This window comes from Chelonia mydas, chromosome 2 (genome assembly GCF_015237465.2).
Source record: "Chelonia mydas isolate rCheMyd1 chromosome 2, rCheMyd1.pri.v2, whole genome shotgun sequence".
Classification (NCBI taxonomy): domain Eukaryota; kingdom Metazoa; phylum Chordata; order Testudines; family Cheloniidae; genus Chelonia; species Chelonia mydas.
The window spans coordinates 52,260,771-52,281,542 of record NC_057850.1 but is presented as its reverse complement, the minus strand read 5'-3'; the positions used below and the strand labels follow the sequence as shown (position 1 = coordinate 52,281,542).

Here is a 20,772-nt window from a genome sequence, read left to right as displayed (position 1 = left end):
GTCTTCGGACAGTGGCCAATGCTTCAAAGGGAGTGAACAGAACAGGGCAATTATTAAATGATCCACCTCGTCATCCAGTCTCAGCATCTGGCAGTCAGAGGAAACTTGGGAGGTATGGAAAAAAGTAGCAATGTACTGAGATTGGGGTGCGGGTTTGTATGGGGGGTCAGTAAAAGATGTACAGGGATCTGTGGGAGAATTCAGGAGGATGGAAGGTAAAATTGGATTTGGGGACAGAGTGACTGCAAGAAAATTGGGGGGGAGGGGGCAGGGGTATTTTGGGAGATCGAGGAGATAGCGGGGGAAATTAGAGATCCGGGGGAACTGGGGGCCACCAGGGGGATTTAGAGAAATTGGGGGACATGGGGATTTGGGAAGGACTTGGAGATGGAGGGGGACGAGGGGTCAGGGGCATTTGGGGAGCGATTAGAGAAGCAGCAGATTGAGGTTTGCGGGGTCGGGTGGCGGCGAGGCTGCGGGGGTATTTGGGGAGAGCTCGGAGGAGCAGGGGTCTGTGGCGAGGGCTAGGGGCGGCAATCCCGGGGCAGCAGGGAGCGCCCCAGCCCGGCCAGGCCCGACGGCCAGGGGGCCCTGTCTCCCCGTCCCGCCCGCCCGGGGAAGCCAATGGGAGCGGGGGACGTTAGCGGTCGGGGGTGGGGCCGTGTTGCTACAGCAGCGGCAGCCGGAGCTGGAGCGCGCCATGGAGGAGCTGGAAGGTGAAGGGTGGGGCGCGGGGATCAGAGACCGCAGCGGGCCCCCACCCCGGGCCGGGCCTCTGTGTGTGTCCGGGGGTCTGGGCGGGGCGCGGGGCTGGGATCGGAAGGGGGGGCGGGAGTGGGGAATATGAGACCTCAGTTCCGCCTTGGGCAGCGCATCCCCCGCCCCCTGCAGGGAGCCGCGGCGTCGGGATGAGGGGCCTGGCACCCCGGGCTGGCTGGCGGGGCTCCTGTCAGCCCCCTCCTCGCTCCGGGGCAGCAGAGCCCGCGGGCCGGAGCTGCTGCCTGCGCCTGGGCGGTGCCGGGCAACGAGGGGCGCTCTGTGCCCGTAGCTGGGATTGTCCGCGCCCAGGGACGTAAACAGCGGAACAGCCTTGTTTCCTGAGCCCCCCCCCCCCCGTTATTTCCTACCCCCGAGAGAGACTTAGCATCCGCCAGGGCGGCACCTTTCCCCCGTGAGTGGGGTTTGGCAGCCAGGCTGCCAGTGCTGTTAGTAGCCAGGTCACCCCTCCTGTGGCTCCCCCCCCCGCCCCCCCAGTGACCTTGTCGGGCCAGTGCTGGCTTCACAACTGAGCGCCCAGTGTTCGTCTCTTGTGTTTAAACGTACAAAAGCGGAGCAAGTCCCTGATTATCTCTGCAGCCTTTCAAGTTCCCAGCATAAGGCTCCACCTTGCTGATGTGCTGCAGCGGGCTGTTGGGGATGACTACAGCATTGTTTTGGGTGGTGCAAGCATCCTTGTCTGTCTGCCTTTTTTAACAAGAGGATTGTGCTGGATTGTATGACAAGTTTTAAACACTCGCTTCGGGATTGCCACAGTGACTAAGTATTTCTCAGATATGGTAAATGGTTGATTATGCACTGGTCTATGGTACAAACTTATGTTGATATAACTATGTCCATACTCCTGAGCAACATAGTTATACTGAACTAACCCCCAGTGTAGACGGCGCTAGCGCTATAGTTACTGCGTCTTGGGAAAGTGAAGTATCTACGCCAAATAGGTAGTGATCAATGGCTCCATGTCTAGTTGGCAGCTGGTATCAAGCGGAGTGTCCTGGGGGCCGTTTTGTTCAATATCTTCATTAATGATCTGCAGGATGGCGTGGACTGCACCCTTGGCAAGTTTCCAGATGACACTAACCTGGGAGGAGATATGCAGGAGGGTAGGGATAGGATACAGAGGGACCTAGACAAATTAGAGGATTGGGCCAAAAGAAATCTGATGAGGTTCAACAAGGACAAGTGCAGAGTCCTCCACTTAGGACGGAAGAATCCCATGCACGGCTACAGACTAGGGACCGAATGGCTCGGCAGCAGTTCTGCAGAAAAGGACCTAGGGGTTACAGTGGACGAGAAGCTGGATATGAGTCAACAGTGTGCCCTTGTTGCCAAGAAGGCTAACGGCATTTTGGGCTGTATATGTAGGAGCATTGCCAGCAGATCGAGGGACGTGATCATTCCCCTCTGTTCGACATTGGTGAGTCCTCATCTGAAGTACTGTGTCCAGTTTTGGGCTCCACACTACAAGAAGGATGTGGAAAAATTGGAAAGAGTCCAGCGGAGGGCAACAAAAATGATTAGGGGGCTGGAGCACATGATTTATGAGGAGAGGCTGAGGGAACTGGGATTATTTAGTCTGCAGAAGAGAAGAATGAGGGGGGATTTGATCGCTGCTTTCAACTACCTGAAAGGGGGTTCCAAAGAGGATGGATCTAGACCAGTGGTTCTCAAAGCCGGTCCGCCGCTTGTTCAGGGAAAGTCCCTGGCGGGCCGGACCGGTTTGTTTACCTGCTGCGTCCGCAGGTTCGACCGATCGCGGCTCCCACTGGCCGCGGTTCGCTGCTCCAGGCCAATGGGGGCTGCAGGCAGGGTGGCCAGCACGTCCCTTGGCCCCCGCCGCTTCCCGCAGCTCCCATTGGCCTAGTGAAAAACTTTTTCACTAGGAGGGTGGTGAAGCACTGGAATGGGTTACCTAGGGAGGTGGTGGAATCTCCTTCCTTAGAGGTTTTTAAGGTCAGGCTTGACAAAGCCCTGGCTGGGATGATTTAGATGGGGATTGGTCCTGCTTTGAGCAGGGGGTTGGACTAGATGACCTCCTGAGGTCCCTTCCAACCCTGATATTCTCTGATTCAATAGGAGAAATTCGTACACAGCATTTCCAGTAAGTATTACAGTGCTGTAGCAGCATCGTAAGTGTAGACGAGCCCAGCTTGTGGAATATTTGCACCTTTTTATCTCCTACGGTTAGATTAATGCAAATAATATTTTTGTGGGGTTGTAACTTTTCACGGATAACAGAGGTAAGCAAATAACTTCACTAATGCAAGAGTATCTAACATCTGTAAAAGTTTATAATTATTAATGTTGCTAAAAATTAAGATGAACAGAACTGATTTGTGTAAATATCTGTAAATGATCATTTAAAAAAGCATTCGTACTCTGCTTTGTCATAACTAATTGCGTATTAAAGATAAGAATGATATGGGCAACCTAGCCTCCTCTTCTTTTCACTGCTACTTCAAAGAACTAAAGCAATTAAAATAATTCTTATTATATAGCAATTTTTATCTTTATAGCTAGGCTTGGCAAGTCAGTTAATTGACTGCCTATTACTTGACCATGGTCAAATATTGTGAAATATTCCAACAAGACATAGGCAGTGGCCTACCTTTTTGTTTCCATAATGATGCCATTCTTTCATTTTTAGAACTTCATTTCATTGTGCTTCAAATTTTTTCTGAGTTAAAATAACTCAGGCCTGATCTACACCTAAAACTTAGGTTTACCTAGTTTTGTCACTCAGGGGTGTAAAAAATCCAACTTAAGCCCGGATGAAGACACTGGTGTGTCGAAGGAATAATTGTTCTGTTGACCTTGCTTCTCAGGGTGAATTTACTTCAGTGATGGAAAAAACCCTTCTATTGTTGTAGCTAGTCTCTACACTACAGCGGCATAGCTGCAGCACAGTAGTTGTGCTACTGTAGTGTTTGTAGTGTAGACACATCCTCAGTTAAGTAACTTAGTTTTTGTAAGTAGGCAGAAATATATATCTAAAGACCATATAGTCTTACTCTTGTTGTTACTCTTCTAATAAATTAGTGCTTTAAAATATTTAACTATTTGTAACATTATTTGACCAGTCAATTAACTTGATTATTTTTGGACAAAATGCCCCACCCTATATATAGGCTTGGCAGAATTTGAATTTTTTTAAAAAATGTTGATAGATATCTCTTTGTTTTAAAGCATTTTTTCCTATTTTTATCAATTTAAATTTTCACATGTGCAAGAAATTATGGGTGGGGGGAGTGAAAATAATTGTTTAATGAGAGTAGATGTTGAGATTCAAAAAGTTAGTTTTATAATTGTTAAAACACAAATTGTCAACATCAGATGTCAAAATATACAGTGTAAACTCTGTTATCAAACAGCATTTTTCTTTCATTGCCTATCTGAAATTACTATTATTACTGAGGAAAATATTTTTCGTCAGTTTGTGTGTGTACAGAGAAATTGACATTTACTGACATTTACCGATAAAAATCAAATCCTTCCAACGCTACCGGTATAACATTAAAAACATGAGCGAGATCCTGCTCTCCTTATACGAGCAGCCCTACTGACTTCATTGGGATTACATGCATAAATACAGAGAGCAGGATTTGTCATAGAGTTGTAGGACTGGAAGGAACCTGGAGAGGTCTTCTAGTCTAGACCTTTGGACTCAAGGCAGGACTAAATATTATCTAGACGAGCCTTCACAGGTGTTTGTGTAATCTGCTCTTAAAAATCTCCAATGATGGAGATTCCACAACCTCCCTAGGCAATTTATTCCGGTGCTTAACCATTCTGACAGGAAGTTTTTCCTGAAGTCCAACCTAAACCACTCTTGCTGCAGTTTAAGCCCATTGCTTCTTTTCCTATCCTCAGAGATTAAGGAGAACATTTTTTCTCCCTTTTCCTTGTAACAACCTTTTATGTACTTGAAAACTGTTATGACCTCCCCTCAACTTGTCTTCTCCAGACGAAACAATCCCAGTTTTTCAGTCTTCCCTTGTAAGGTCATGTTTTCTAGATCTTTAATCATTTTGCTCTTCTCTGGACTCTCTCCAATTTGTCCACATCTTTCCTGAAATGTGGCACCCAGAAATGGACGCAATACACCAGCTGAGGCCGAATTAGCACAGTGTAGAGTGGAAGAATTACTTCCTGTGTCTTGTTTATGACACTCCTGCTATTATTCTTAAATATGATCCTGGTATTTGAAAAATGAGTACAGCTAAAACATGGTGTCTCATGCTTTATCAAATGATGCCCTTCTGGGCACTAACAAACTAATTAATAAACCTAAGATTTTGTCTTGGATATTTTTAGTAAAAGTCACAGACAAGTCATGGGCAACAAATTAAAATTCACAGAAGCCCGTGACCTGTCCCTGACTTTTACTAAAAATATCCATGACAAAATGGGGAGCCAATGCGGGGCGCCTGGCTGGGAGCTCCAGAGGTCCCCACCACATGTGGGGGTCTTGGAGCTCCAGGGTTCGTCTCCCCCCGCAGTGGTGGGAGCTACGAGGGCTGGCCAGGAGCTGCGGGGTCCCCCCACCGCATGGCTCAGAGCCCCCCAGTGCCTGCAGCAGCCAAGAACTACGGGAGTCCCCCCTCTCCACCCATGGCGGCCAAGAACTGCGGGGGTCCCCCTCGCCACCCACGGCGGCTGGGAGTTCGTGGGAGCAGTGGGCGGCCCCTGCTTCCCTCTGTGGCGGCCGGGAGCTCAGGGGGTTTCCCCACGCTGCTTACGGCGGCCAGGAGTTCCTGGGAGCTGCAGGGAACCCCTGCCATTTGCAGCAGTCAGGAGCTCCAGGGTCACCCCTGCTGCTCATGGTGGTGGGGAGCTTTGGAATACCCCATGCCATGTGCAGCAATGGGTAGCTGCGGGAGGCCCCCGCCGCCCACGGCAGCCGGGGCTAGAGGGAGTCCCCCTGCTGTCCACAGTGGGGAGCTGCGAGGTACCCCTGCTGCAGGTGGTGGCCAGGAGCTTGAGGGGGGCCTCCGCCTCCTCAGGTGGTGGGAGTACCCTGTAGCTCCCAGCCGCCTGCCAGCTGACGTCATGGAGGTTTTTGTAGGTCATGATTCCATGACTTCTGTGACCTCCGTGACAAAATCTTAGCCTTACTCTTTAAACTGTTCTCGCAGAGACTTCTATGGCCAGATTCTGTCTTCACTTACACCTATGGCAAATTTGTACCTTCCTAATTTGTGAGCCAGTTGGGAGTTTCATGCAGTGTTAATCATGGTGTAGAACATTGCCTACTGTCTCTCCATCCAAACTAGTTTGGGGTTGAAACAAAAATGTTTCAAATTTTTCAGCAACTTGGAAAAAAAATCATTCGGTCTGAACAAAATATTTCATTTTAGATTTTTTTAATTTGTGTTTTAAATGCAATTGAACCAAATTCCAAAATGAAAAGTTTTAATAAAAACGTTGTTGTTTAATAATAACAACAATTAAAATTAAAAGACAAAACATTTTATTTAGAAAATGTCAAAACAAGAGTTCTGATTTTTTAAATTTTTTATTTTATTTTTTTTCAGAATTTTTTGTCCATCCCCCCCCCCAAAAAAAAAAAAAAAAAAACAATTTGGCAAATTTGGGAAATGTTTCAGTTGACTCAGATCTGCATTTTTCAGTTGAAAAAAGTGTTGGCTGAAAAATTTCACCAGTTCTATCCTGACTAGTTGATTTGCGAGTCTACTGAGGCAATCCACATTCCATGTATGGGAAACCAGGGGGAGTTGAAAGGTGTAATATATCCCATATTTACAAAGCAGGGCTTTTTCTCAACCCTGATACCTTGTTTGCTGAAAAATAAAATATTGCTCTTGTGACATGAAACTTATTTTCTTTATGACAGGTTTCAGAGTAGCAGCCATGTTAGTCTGTATTCGCAAAAAGAAAAGGAGTACTTGTGGCACCTTAGAGACTAACCAATTTATTTGAGCATAAGCTTTCGTGAGCTACAGCTCACTTCATTGGATGCATAAAGTGGAAAATGCAGTGAGGATGTTTTATACGCACAGACCATGAAAAAATGGGTGTTTATCACTTCAAAAGGTTTTCTATCCCCCAACCTCACTCTCCTGCTGGTAGTAGCTTATCTTATGAACACTCCAGATTGATGTGAGCACAGCAAAAGGTATCTGAGAAATTTTTAAAAAATTGAGTTGTAAACTTTCTTATCCCAAATAATTTTACTTACAGATAATTTTCCCAGAACTGTTAAGAATAAATTCAGTGATTTCTTGACTGGTCATTATAGTGCATTTCTCTTAAGTGAATCAGTCCAGTAGGAAGCAAATACTTTCTTTGTTTTTTCTGTTTCAAAACATGTACTAAAATGCCTTGCATTTGTGTTCCAACAGTTGCAGGTTAAACATAGGTAAACAAAGCTTTTATTTACTTGAAAGGACAGTGCCAGCTTAAGCTGTACCTCTTTGGAGCGTGATGACATTGGATCTCATGAGTTAAGGATCGGGTCTAGTGAACATTTGTATGGGAGGGTAGTCTCCAAAGAAAAGAGTGGGACAGCAAGTACTCTTATTTCATTAGGTAGCATTTTTCCTTTTAAGGCATTACTAAAACAGTGACACAATATACTAGTGTTGGAGGTGCCATTTTGGATTCAATGTAAAATTGTGGTAAAAAATTTGGCATAGGTTCTCCCATCTTTGTAACTTCCTGCTTCTAACAGTCCTCTAAAGCTTAATATCGTAACCTGTAAGATACACCTGTATAAACTAGCTTTTAATCAGTCAACAAGCAGGGAATTTTCTGATAAAGATAGCAGGGGACTGATTGGGTAAGTTGGAGAGTATTTTAGAATATGTGACTATATTGATGGGATCTTGGAGTACGGTTTGTAACATTCAAAGGGCTTATAATATTTCTTGTATTGTGATTACATTGTGATTATCTAGTGCAGTGGTTCCCAAACTTGTTCCGCCGCTTGTGCAGGGAAAGCCCCTGGCGGGCCGGACCAGTTTGTTTACCTGCCACTGGGAGCCGCGATCGGCCGAACCCGCAGACTCGGCAGGTAAACAGACTGGACCGGCCCGCCAGGGGCTTTCCCTGCACAAGCGGCGGAACAAGTTTGGGAACCACGAATCTAGTGAAATTGCAAAATAGATCTTCTCTATGTGACTTCTGATTTCCTTGGAACTCTCTTCTGGCTTTCTTTTGAAATGACGCTTAGTTCCATTTTTGCTTTACTACTTCCTGAGTTGGTTCTAAAGAGCAGTCTTGGAACTTAGACTGGCTGTAGGAGGATCAGGGCTCAAGTACATTAATTAAAAGTGACAAAAGCTGACATAAGTTTTTAAAAGCTAATCTAAAACTTCCTAGCTTTTATCAGTTATTGTGGAATCTGTTTGGTATTGTTAATTTTTTTTAAAGTTACTTTTTGAAGACAGTATAAGGCCTGACTTTTAGAGGTAGTGACTAAGGACCTTCAATTGGAGTTGTTTATGTTCAGCACTTCTTAAAAGTAGGTCCAGACTTCTTCAGAGTCATAGATGGAAGTAGTGTTTGGCAGAACCCTCTATCAGCTAGGGAGCAGAAAGATTTTTATCATGGACTTCATAAAATGTTTTATGAACGCTGACATGCTTGCATTTCAAGAATTCTTGTGCCATCTTGAAAGGGCACTATCAACTTGAAATCTAATGAGGTTTAAAACATGAGTTTAAAGTATTTTCATATAAGACACTGGCCCCTGAATCCTCTTCCAATTTTTGTGGGTTTACAATCACGTTTTCCTTTCTAAATCTTTCCCTCTTTCTGTTGCTGCATGAAAGACCTACACAAACATGAGAGGCTGTATGTACAAGAGAAATAGCTAAACTGACAAAATGTTGTCAAATGCACAAAGTTTTTAAAACATAGACAATTTTTATTTAGTCTCTGGTTCATAATAATTGTTTGCAGCAATAGTAGGTAAAATATTTTTAGATAGAAGTGTGTGTTTTGTTTGTTTTTTAAAGCTGATTTTGTACCTTAAGTGAGAGAGAGAGAAGTCTCTGCACTTTTATGGTGCAGCGGTAGACAGCTATGGAGTTCAGTTTCAACAGGAGTTTTAAACGGTTATTTTGTAAAAATCGCATTGAATTAGCAAAAAGAGCACTATATGCATTTTTCATGGACTGATCAAATGGAATTGATAAAAAAAGAGTTTTAAAATCACCAGTTTTTGCAATTTTTCACATGTCTCACTTTTCTTGCGAAAGGATAACAAAGAAATATAAAACACTTATCACTGATATTATTCTACTGTAGTAAACACTTTGTGTAGTAAATACTTTGTGTAACACACTGGCAAAGTATGTCAAGTTTTCCAGTGGATGGTGTAGAAAAGGATTAGCAGTTACTCCTGAAGCTGAAGTGGTAAGGGCTTCTCAAACCCTGCTGCTGATCTTTGTAGGGGATTGATACAGTTAAAACAGATTCTGTACTGAAAAGCTATGATTTGTAAATTGTGTGTGAATCAACAAAATACACATTTTTGTTACACCTCAGAAATTATACAAATACACATATCAGAAATCTGTCATGTATTTTGCTTGTATGACACCATGGTCAGTTTGTATATTAGGCATCCTCCTCTGTGCCCAGTGCACAGAAGATGTGAGTCTGTGACAATTCTTGTTTTGAGGGCCTGGCTCATCAGTACAACCTTTTTAGACACATTCTTCTAACTCTGGCAGTCATTGATTCAGTCCCTTATGGTGGCTGTTGCACAGATGTCCAACATTGGTATGTTTGTACGCTTCATACTGTCAGGCGGGGCTTAGAGAAAAGTAGAGCACAATAGGCAGACCTGCTGGTGTCATGCAGGCACATGCATGCTGTTGCTGCAGCCACTTGTCCATATTCAATTTCCAGAGGGTCATGAGAAGCTACAGAATGTTTTGGGAACTGAGTGATGACACGGACTCCTTTGCAAAGGTTCCCTCCCACTGACAGGTTATATTGTAACTTTTAAACATGAAGAGTTTGTACTTGTTACCAGAAAAGCAATAAATATCCCAATTTAATCAAACTTTACAAATCAAACAAACTGTTTATGATCTGAAACAAAACATTAAGTGACCTCAGCAGTGTTAAGGTGGCATAATTCCTGTCACAGGGTAGTTGGCCTCTTTAAGGGGAGTCAGGACCCAGTCTACCCATTATTGGCCTTTTTATAGCAAACAACTCCATCTAGCAGTTAATTAACTAATGAGCACCTGGGCCAGATAGAATGCCATGAGAGCTCAGTTTAGAAGGGTTGCTCTTAGCAACCTTGAGGGGAGCAGCTTGAGACTCTAGCAAGGGAAGGATGAAAGAGGCCTGTTAACCCCTCCAAGCTGATAGGTGAAATGAGTGAGTAAAGAGGAGAAGCTGATTGAGGACTACAGCTGGTCTGAAGCATAACCTAGCTTCGGGAGGAGGGTTGAGGACTCCTGAATTTGGGAGAGGATGCTTGTTGGCATGAGCACCAGAGCCAGAAGAAGGGTTGGACTTGAGGGACTAATGAAGGAAGGGTTTTGTTGTATTCTGTAAAAGGAGTCACTAAATGAGACCCCATGAAGGAGGCATCTTGTTCTCAGTTCCCAGTTCTGAGTACATCATTGCCAGACCAAAAGAGGGGAGCAGCCTTGCAAGGCCCCGTTATGCCTCAAGGGAGTGTGCTCGTGGGCATCAGCCTGTCTTGCTTCCCCAGTGCATGGAATATCTGACAATCAGATGTGCTGATTTGTGGATATAATTATTTCAAAGCATATGGGGTCAATGTAAAGGTTTTGCACTAGAATTGCACTAGAAACTGAGGTATATATTGCTTTTTGGTATCTGTTGGAGATGGAAAGGAAAGCCTTATGGTGTATTGTAGTGCATTATCAACTGCACTGGCAATATGAAGATGGAAAGGAATGTGTAAGTCTTTCCTCTTTTGAATTCCATTCTTTTCAATTTTGGGTGGATAAAGTATACCCTGCTACTAACATTTTGTTTGCTAACTGCATTCTAAGTTCAAGAAACTGGCCCCTAACTAGAAGTATGTGAAAGGATGGGTATTGAGAAGAGAGAACTTATTACTGTGTTTGAAGCATGCTGGCTCTTTGAGCATTTATGCATCTAACTTCTGAGGCAATCTAGTGAATAGTTTATCTAAACTGGAATGATGGCCTTAATTAAATGAAGTATACACTTAAAATTTCCAGCAGCAGCTTAATTGTAACTAACAAACACACTTTAACAAGTTTCAAAGTAGCAGCCGTGTTAGTCTCTATCCGCAAAAAGAAAAGGAATACTTGTGGCACCTTAGAGACTAACCAATTTATTTGAGCATAAGCTTTCGAAGCATGCATCCAATGAAGTGAGCTGTAGCTCACGGAAGCTTATGCTCAAACACTTTAACAAGGTATCCACTGTTGTTAGTTACTGCATACAAAGGATTTTATATTCACACCTTCTCCCTCTGACTTGATCATAGAATCATAGAATCATAGAATATCAGGGTTGGAAGGGACCCCAGAAGGTCATCTAGTCCAACCCCCTGCTCAAAGCAGGACCAAGTCCCAGTTAAATCATCCCAGCCAGGGCTTTGTCAAGCCTGACCTTAAAAACCTCTAAGGAAGGAGATTCTACCACCTCCCTAGGTAACGCATTCCAGTGTTTCACCACCCTCTTAGTGAAAAAGTTTTTCCTAATATCCAATCTAAACCTCCCCCATTGCAACTTGAGACCATTACTCCTCGTTCTGTCATCTGCTACCATTGAGAACAGTCTAGAGCCATCCTCTTTGGAACCCCCTTTCAGGTAGTTGAAAGCAGCTATCAAATCCCCCCTCATTCTTCTCTTCTGCAGACTAAACAATCCCAGCTCCCTCAGCCTCTCCTCATAAGTCATGTGCTCTAGACCCCTAATCATTTTTGTTGCCCTTCGCTGGACTCTTTCCAATTTATCCACATCCTTCTTGTAGTGTGGGGCCCAAAAACTGGACACAGTACTCCAGATGAGGCCTCACCAGTGTCGAATAGAGGGGAACGATCACGTCCCTCGATCTGCTCGCTATGCCCCTACTTATACATCCCAAAATGCCATTGGCCTTCTTGGCAACAAGGGCACACTGCTGACTCATATCCAGCTTCTCGTCTACTGTCACCCCTAGGTCCTTTTCCGCAGAACTGCTGCCTAGCCATTCGGTCCCTAGTCTGTAGCGGTGCATTGGATTCTTCCATCCTAAGTGCAGGACCCTGCACTTATCCTTATTGAACCTCATCAGATTTCTTTTGGCCCAATCCTCCAATTTGTCTAGGTCCTTCTGTATCCTATCCCTCCCCTCCAGCGTATCTACCACTCCTCCCAGTTTAGTATCATCCGCAAATTTGCTGAGAGTGCAATCCACACCATCCTCCAGATCATTTATGAAGATATTGAACAAAACGGGCCCCAGGACCGACCCTTGGGGCACGCCACTTGACACCGGCTGCCAACTAGACATGGAGCCATTGATCACTACCCGTTGAGCCCGACAATCTAGCCAGCTTTCTACCCACCTTATAGTGCATTCATCCAGCCCATACTTCCTTAACTTGCTGACAAGAATGCTGTGGGAGACCGTGTCAAAAGCTTTGCTAAAGTCAAGAAACAATACATCCACTGCTTTCCCTTCATCCACAGAACCAGTAATCTCATCATAAAAGGCGATTAGATTAGTCAGGCATGACCTTCCCTTGGTGAATCCATGCTGACTGTTCCTGATCACTTTCCTCTCCTCTAAGTGCTTCAGGATTGATTCTTTGAGGACCTGCTCCATGATTTTTCCAGGGACTGAGGTGAGGCTGACTGGCCTGTAGTTCCCAGGATCCTCCTTCTTCCCTTTTTTAAAGATGGGCACTACATTAGCCTTTTTCCAGTCATCCGGGACTTCCCCCGTTCGCCACGAGTTTTCAAAGATAATGGCCAAGGGCTCTGCAATCACAGCCGCAGATTGCATCCGCAATCACAGCCGCAATCACATTTGATCATATTCTACAAATGTGAGCATAGATAACATATGTCTATACAACATTCAAATGGAGAATTTGAAAAATCAGCAGCCCAGTTTATTAGGCCCAATCAAATTCACGGTCCATTTTGGTCAATTTCATGGTCATAGGATTTTAAAAATCATAAATTTCATGACTTCAGCTATTTAAATCTGAAATTTCATTGTGTCGTAATTTTAGGATCCTGACCCAAAAAGGAGTTGTAGGGGAGGTTGCATACTGCTACCCTTACTTCTGCACGGCTGCTGGCAGCGGTGCTGCCTTCAGAGCTGTGCAGCTGGAGAGTGGTGGCTGCCAGCAGGGAGCCCAGCTCTGAAGGCAGAGTCGCCGCCAGCAGCAGCACAGAAGTAAGGATGGCCTGGTATGGTATTGCCACCCTCACTTCTGTGCTGCTGCTGGGGTGGCACTGCGTTCAGAGCTGGGCACCCAGCCAACAGCCGTCACTCTCTGGCCACCCAGCTCTGAAGGCAGCGTAAAAGTAAGAGTAGCAATACCTTGACTCTCCTAAAATAACCTTGTGACACACACACCCCACATCTCCCTTTTGGGTCAGGAACCCCACTTTGAGAACGCTGGTCTCCTCTGTGCAATCTGTGTAGGATAGGGTAAAAGCACACAAAAGAACAGATTTTATAGGGGAAGACCAGATTTCCTGGTCCGTGATGTGTTTTTCATGGCCGTGAATTTGGTAGGGCCCTATTTATTTAGCCACCTTTAGTTCCCTTTTCTCATTTTCCTGTTTTTCCTCTTGTATTCTCTCACTTGATTCATCCCTCATTTTAGTCGTCTTAATCTTTTAAACATGTTTAAATATGCCTTCCCAAGAAGTGTTTTGCAGATGGCATATTTTACATGTGGTCACATTGTCATTTTTGTATGACTATTGCTTGTGCTATTAGTCAGTCTCTGCTTCTGTTACATAATATAGTAAAAATATAAATAAAAATGGCATCCCAGACAACACTGATCCATGGAAATATGATGGAAATTGTGGCGCTCAAGGGACTGTTGTCTGAATCAATATCACAAGATCACAATATCTTTTCAAGTTAAAACAATCTGAAGTGTATAAGCACTGAGATTCCCCCCCCCCCCCCCCCCCCCCCCCCCCCCCCCACACACACACACACACAACTCAAGTGGATGGAATACCAATAATAGCAGGGAAAAATGCAAATGTTTTGGAAAAATTATGTGAGTAAGCAGTGAAATTTGAAATTGTGTGGGAACACTCTTGTCAGCCCTTGCATAAATGTTTGTGAATTTTTAGAGATAATCTGATACATCTACATCATATAAAAGGAAATGTTTATACTAGAGAGTTTCTGCAGGTTTGAATGGAGTTTTGGTTGCCACAAGTGACCAAGATTTTATGTCAGCACAGCAGGTGAATTTTGAAGGACAACTTATGGCATTTTACACGAATGTCAAACTGCTACTAATAAATATAGCACATACATTTTTTTCAGTTTAGACAACAAATTTTATCTAGGTTTGCGGACACAATTTTAAAAAGAGAAAACTTATAATACAATTTCAATTAAAAATTAGGACTGTCAAGCGATTAAAAAATTAATCGTGTGATTAATAATAGAATACCATTTATTTAAATATTTTTGGATGTTTTCTACATTTTCAAATATATTGATTTCAATTACAACACAGAATACAAAGTGTAAAATGCTCATTTATTTTTATTACAAATATTTGCACAAAACCCAAAAGAAATAGTATTTTTCAATTCACCAAATACAAGTACTGTAGTGCAATCTCTTTATCATGAAAGTTGAACTTACAAATGTAGAATTATGTTTTAAAAAACAAACAAACCCTGCATTCAAAAATAAAACAATGTAAAACTTTAGAGCCTACGAGTCACTCAGTCCTACTTCAGCCAATCGCTCAGTAAAACAAGTTTGCAGGAGATAATACTGCCCACTTCTTGTTTACAATGGCACCCAAAAGAACAGGCGTTTGCATGGCACTGTTGTAGCTGACGTCACAAGATATTTGTGCCAGAAGTGCTAAAGATTCATACGTTCCTTCATGCTTTAACCACCAGTTCAGAGGACATGGGTCCATGCTGATGACGGGTTCTGCTCAATAACTATCCAGAGCAGAGCGGACTGATGGAGTCTCATTTTTATCATCAGAATCAGATGGCACCAGCAGAAAGTTGATTTTCTTTTTTGTTGGTTTGGGTTCTGTAGTTTCTGCAGCAGAGTGTTGTTCTATTAAGACTTCTGAAAACATGCTCAACCTCGTCCCTCTCAGATTTTGGAAGGCACTTCAGATTCTTAAACTTTGCGTCCAGTGCTTTAGAAATCTCACATTTGGTACCTTTTCTGCCTTTTGTCAAATCTGCAGTGAAAGTGTTCTTAAAATGAACAACATGTACTGGGTCATCATCTGAGGCTGCTATAACATGAAATATATGGCAGAATGCTGGTAAAACAGAGCAGGGGACATATTATCCTCCCCCAAGGAGTTCAGCCAGAAATTTAATTACCACATTATTTTTTTTAAAGCGTGTCATCAGCATGAAAGCATGTCCTCTGGAATGGTGGCCAAAGCATGAAGGGGCATACGAATATTTAGCATATCTGGCTCGTAAATACTTTGCAATGCCCGCTGCAAAAGTGCCATGCAAATCCCTGTTTTTACTTTCTGGTGACCTTGTAAATAAGAAGAGGGCAGCATTATTCCCCGTAAATGTAAACAAGCTTATTTGTCTTAGCGATTGGCTGCACAAGAAGTAGGACTGAGTGGACTTGTAGGCTCTGAAGTTTTACTTTGTTTTGTTTTTGAGTGCAGTTACGTAACAAAAAAAATCTACATTTGTAAGTTGCACTTACACAACAAATAGATTGCACTACTATACTTGTATGAAGTGAATTGAAAAACACTTTTTGTTTATCATTTTTACAGTGCAAATATTGTAATAAAAATAATATACACTTTGATTTCAATTACAACACAGAACACAATATATATTAAAATTTAGAAAAACATCCAAAATATTTAATCAATTTCAATTGGTATTCTATTGTTTAGCAGTGCGATTAAAACTGTGATTAATTCCGATTAATTTTTTTTAGTTAATCGTATGAGTTAACTGCGATTAATCGACAGCCCTAATAAAAATTTAGTGACACCAGAGACACTCCCCACAAATGTCAGATCCAGCCACCGGAGGTGAAACACATTCGAGAAGCAAGCATTTCTGGTTATTGCTGCAGTAACTGGAGGCAGCTGAAAATGTGGGGAGCATTCTCCAAACACAACTGACAGAAGATCTCCTGGAGCATGAACTTTTATAACCAATGGTGATATAGCTGCTCTAAAACTATCTCTGATTTCTTTTACCCAGACAGCCAACGTCTTATCTAGATAGAGCTCAGCCAGCTTGTTGTTTTTCAGGACTCAGTCTCTGCCAGGTACTGGGAAAACCAGGTGACTGTACAGTCTGGGTTCAGTGAAATGGAGATTTAGAGCTGTGTGGCGTAAGCATAGTGGTGCCACTTCAACCCAGATCATCTTGCTATTTCTCTCCAGTGTCCTTGCATACATCTTGAACAAGATGGGTCAGGATGGAACACTGTAATTCTCTACATGAGATTACTTCAGATAGATAATTTCTACTCTGTTCTCTTGCAGACAAGTATATCAAGTCATTTAACTCTGACTCCATTTTCTGCCACACATTGCAGATGTGTTAACAGTTTGTGGTCCGTGGTATCAAAGGAAGCTGATTGCAGATTTTTTAAAAAAAGATCTAAGATGCTGGATCTTTATTCAACCCCTGGAGATTAGCCAAGGAGACTGTTATAGTCTCCATACCATTCCCAGATCTCAAACTAATCTGAAAGGAAATCTGAATACTCTAGTATTGCCAGAATTGCCTTGCTATACCCTCACTGATCCTTTTAAAAAAATAGAAAAGAGAGAGACAGTTTGTATAAGGAGCTGGTTTCTCCAGCAGGATCGTTCATTTGAGAGATTCTGCTGCCCTCTCATCCTCATGCAAGGGATTGGTAATATTCAGCAATAATGAACACAGTGTTTCCCTGTTTGATTTTGTCAGTAAGGAAGAACATGAGTCTTCCATCTTTTTATTCTGTGGTGGTATAGTGCCTAGCACAACGGGATCCTGGCCCATGACAGAAAATAAATTATAAATCTTAACTTATGGCAAAAGCTCAGATAACGGTTCTGTAGTCCTTTCCAGGTAGAAACTTGATATCTCTCTGAATTTCTGCGTAACCATTTTGACTCAGGCTGTGCTGGGAATAGAGACAATCCAGAGGGGAGATTTTCACAAGTAAAAGTACAATATTAATGGAATAATATACTAAAATCCATTTGTAGATAGAGAAACATATACTGCAAGATATTTTAACAGTTATGCAGAAAAATATAAATAGACATTAACAAGTCACCCTCAAAAAAATCTGAGACACAAATATATAATTTTAAGGGTAACAATTGAGACAATGAAACGCAGAAAACTTGCAGAGAGCATGGCTAAGAACAGGGAGAGCTCAAAGGTATTTTGAATTTCTGAAATTGGATCAAAATAGTCTTAGAAAAGATGGCAGCATATCAGCAGTGAACTATATCAGCATATAGCAGTCCTGCTAAGATGCAGAGAATTGAACTAGAAGTTCCACTAGAAAATACCTTCCAACTTAATTTAGTTTGTGATCGTCAGTGTTTCATTGATTCTTCTCATTTTTAATTCCAAACACACCTATGAAAAGTACTCCTGGGGGAATTCTTTGCCACTGAGCACATGCAGAATTCATGTCCCCTGCAGATTTTTTTTCTCCGCAGAAAATAGTCTGCTGGAGAAGTATTGAAGTTATGCCTCTTGCCCACCAGGGGCTGCCGTGGTGCAAGCACAGAGGGTAGCTGCTGACCAGCTATAACAGCCAATAGGGAGAGATCAGAGACTGCGCCCTGCCCACAGTACCAGGTGAAGAGGCACATGTGGGTGGACAGACAGAGCAAGGCACACAGGGCTACTGAGGGGTGGGGACAGACTGGAGTGGGGGTACAGAGCCACATGGGGACGGGGTTGGGAGTGCAGGGCCACATGGGGACAGGGACAGATGTGCCTGACTAACTGCGAGAGGTTAGGGTTTAGTAGCTTCCTAACAATCCCTGCCCCACACCCCTCCAAAAACCCCTGTTCCATGCTTCTCCCACCCATACCCAGCAACCCTTCAGGTTCACTCCCGGGCTTCTTCTCAGCAATTACTTCCCTCTCCCTCAGCTCCTCCATTACCTCTGACTCCCCCAAGCCTTTTCAGTGCTTCTGAGAGGTGTGGGAAATTCGTTTCTGTATTGTAGTTTAAATGAATTATTGCTCAAAGTTCTGTATTAGTATGCCCATTAAGGAATTTGTTTGTCATAAAAAACATTTCCTGAATCTTTTCATTGTCTGTATGGTTGCAGACATACTTGTTGACAGGTATTTTGAAATAAATTACCAAAATAATTGAAACTGGTGTGACTATATTGTTATTCTGACAAATAAAAATTTGCAGAATTTTAAAATATTGTGTGCAAAATTTAAATTTTTTGGCACAGAATTCTCTCCGAAGTAGAGAAGATACAGCATAACCGGATAGTAATTTTTTTTGGAAGATAGAACAATTAATGTGGACTGTAATATAGCACCAAGGCTGATTTCAGACCTTACTTGTATGTTGTGCTCTATGCTGTCTAGAAAACAGACCCACTGGTAAAGCATGTCAAGTGCCCTGATAGTGCCTCGTGCTGCATCATTGAAGTCAGTAGGAGATTTGCCTTGACTTCAATAGAAGCAGGCTGCCAGCGAGTGGTCATGTAGATGAGACAAGGAGTACTTGTGGCACCTTAGAGACTAATCTCTGAAACCTGTAGATGAGACACTCCTTTATATTAAGTGGTAGGAGTCTGTGCTAGGGATCTGAAGTAAGGGGAATTGATTTAAATCATCAATTTTAATCACTATTTAAATAATCATTTTAAATTTTGTTTTGCATTTGCACTTTGTAGTTATGTTCTTAAAGAAAGGTGGAGTTTAATTGGTGAGTAACCATTGAAACACGTTGATTTGCAACTAAATACAGCCTTTACACTAAACTTGGTACTACTTCTTCCTATCCAGGAGGTTACACTATATCAATACACGTTTATTTAAGCAGTTACATCGCTTAACATACATTTATTCAGATTCTTAATTTTTACATGTTTGTATTATGTTAGAAAATGGTGAATGATGCATTTCTTCCTTAGATTAATTTTTTACTTGTGATTTGTGTCAACGTCTATTTGGATGAAATTTGGAATTCAATTAAAAAATGTACAAAAACATAACCTTTTAAATCAGTTAAATAAAACTACTTTAAATGTGCTGGATGGTGGGGGGGTGGGAAGGAAGTTTCTCAAACCATGTGTGGTGCTAGCCAAGTCCTAAAACCAAACTTATCACAGGTGTTCGCTAACTGTGTTCCTCATTTTCGAGCGCCTGATTTGAGACCTGAAGCCTTATCTGCAGAAGTGCTTAACACTCACAGCAGCAACGGAGGTCAATGGGAGCTATGCTTTGAACATAAAAAGTGCTACAGAATGCTAAGTACTCTGAAAAATCAGATCCTAGGCATCTCAAATTGGGCACCCAAAAAGTGGACATTTTCAAACGTAATTCTTAATTTCCTTGACCATAAAACCATGTTTATTACACCCAGTTGCATTTACACAGATTCTACAATGCAGCTTTTATAACTTCTATCATGCTTTAACTTTCTGTACTATTTTCTTTTATGCTATATTTTGAAAAGTGTTTATAAGCATTGGTTATTGTGATTTGTATAAAACATTTAATAGATTTCTTTAGCTTCAAGTTGTAAATATATTGTAAATAGCAGGTTGTAAATCTGAGGTCCATTTTGGCCAAAAGGCAAAAAGGGGCCTTATCAAAAACAAGACACAACTTTTGTATAAGACACCAGTTATCAAGATGATTTTTGCCTACTGGAAGAGACAGAAAAAGCTTAAGATATTTGTTTTAGAAAGAGTCCTTACTTTAACAGAATGTAAGAATGTTCTTTTATGAGCAAAGATGGCTGTGGTGTCTGTTTATTTAGCTTGTAAGCTCCTTGGAGCAGGGACTGTCTCCTTGCAGAGTTTTTCTATATACGTCTTAAGACTAAGCTGTGCACTGTCTCCCAGGAACTTTCCCTAGAGACTTCTTCCTAGCAGATTTCTCCACTGCCTTGTCTCCCCTCCCCAGGGACTCTGACAGCTTCTCTCAGGGGACCTCCCTGCTTCTTATAGGCATCAGGGTTCTCTCCGAGTGTCAAACTTCCTATCACTGAACAAGCACATAGAGAAAAGCTACCCAGAGGCCAATTACAAGTTCATTTTATTGAAGCTAATACTATAGATCTGGCACATTCTGGAATCCAGCCAGGGCATGGCATCGCTTTAGTGGCAATGACAGATGATCTGTCATTGGATGGAGGGCAGACATCCATTCATATCCTCCTGGACCTCTCCGCAGCATTCAATATTCCATTAGTACATAATGCTGTAGTGCATCTCCCCAGCAAGCACATCACACATGTCCTCTGTTTTCTGCACTCGCTTCCCCTAGAACAGGGGTGGGCAAACTTTTTGGCCTGAGGGCCACATAAGGGACTAGAAATTGTATGGTGGGCCATGAATGCTCACAAGATTGGGGTTGGGGTGCAAGAGGGGGTGAGGGCTCTGGTTGGGGGTGTGAGCTCTGGGGTGGGGCTGGGGATGAGAGATTTGGGGTGCAGAAAGGTGCTCCGAACTGGGATTGACAGGTTTGGAGAGCAAGAGGGGGATCAGGGCTGGGGCAGAGGGTTGGGGCGTGGGGAGAGGCTCAGGGGTGCAGGCTTCGAACGGCACTTACCTCAAGTGGCTCCCAGAAGCAGTAGCATGTCCCTTCTCCGGT

General features: G+C 42.9%; 1 protein-coding gene and 1 long non-coding RNA gene across 3 annotated transcripts in view; one reads left to right on the top strand and one right to left on the bottom strand.

The window, feature by feature from the left end:
* The first annotated feature begins 650 nt into the window (after window positions 1–650).
* ZC2HC1A (zinc finger C2HC-type containing 1A) overlaps window positions 651–20,772 on the top strand; it is a 60,148-nt gene continuing 40,026 nt past the window's right edge. For both annotated transcript variants that reach the window (XM_037892399.2, XM_037892398.2), the window contains exon 1: window positions 651–716. In XM_037892399.2, coding sequence (XP_037748327.1) covers window positions 701–716 — 16 coding nt within the window. In that variant the 5' untranslated portion in view covers window positions 651–700. The remainder of the gene's footprint in view (window positions 717–20,772) is intronic.
* LOC122464446 lies at window positions 3,967–19,178 on the bottom strand. Its single transcript, XR_006288476.1, has 3 exons — window positions 19,168–19,178; window positions 6,031–6,033; window positions 3,967–4,132 (listed from the first exon to the last, which is right to left on the bottom strand). It is a non-coding gene; the product is annotated as an uncharacterized LOC122464446 (long non-coding RNA).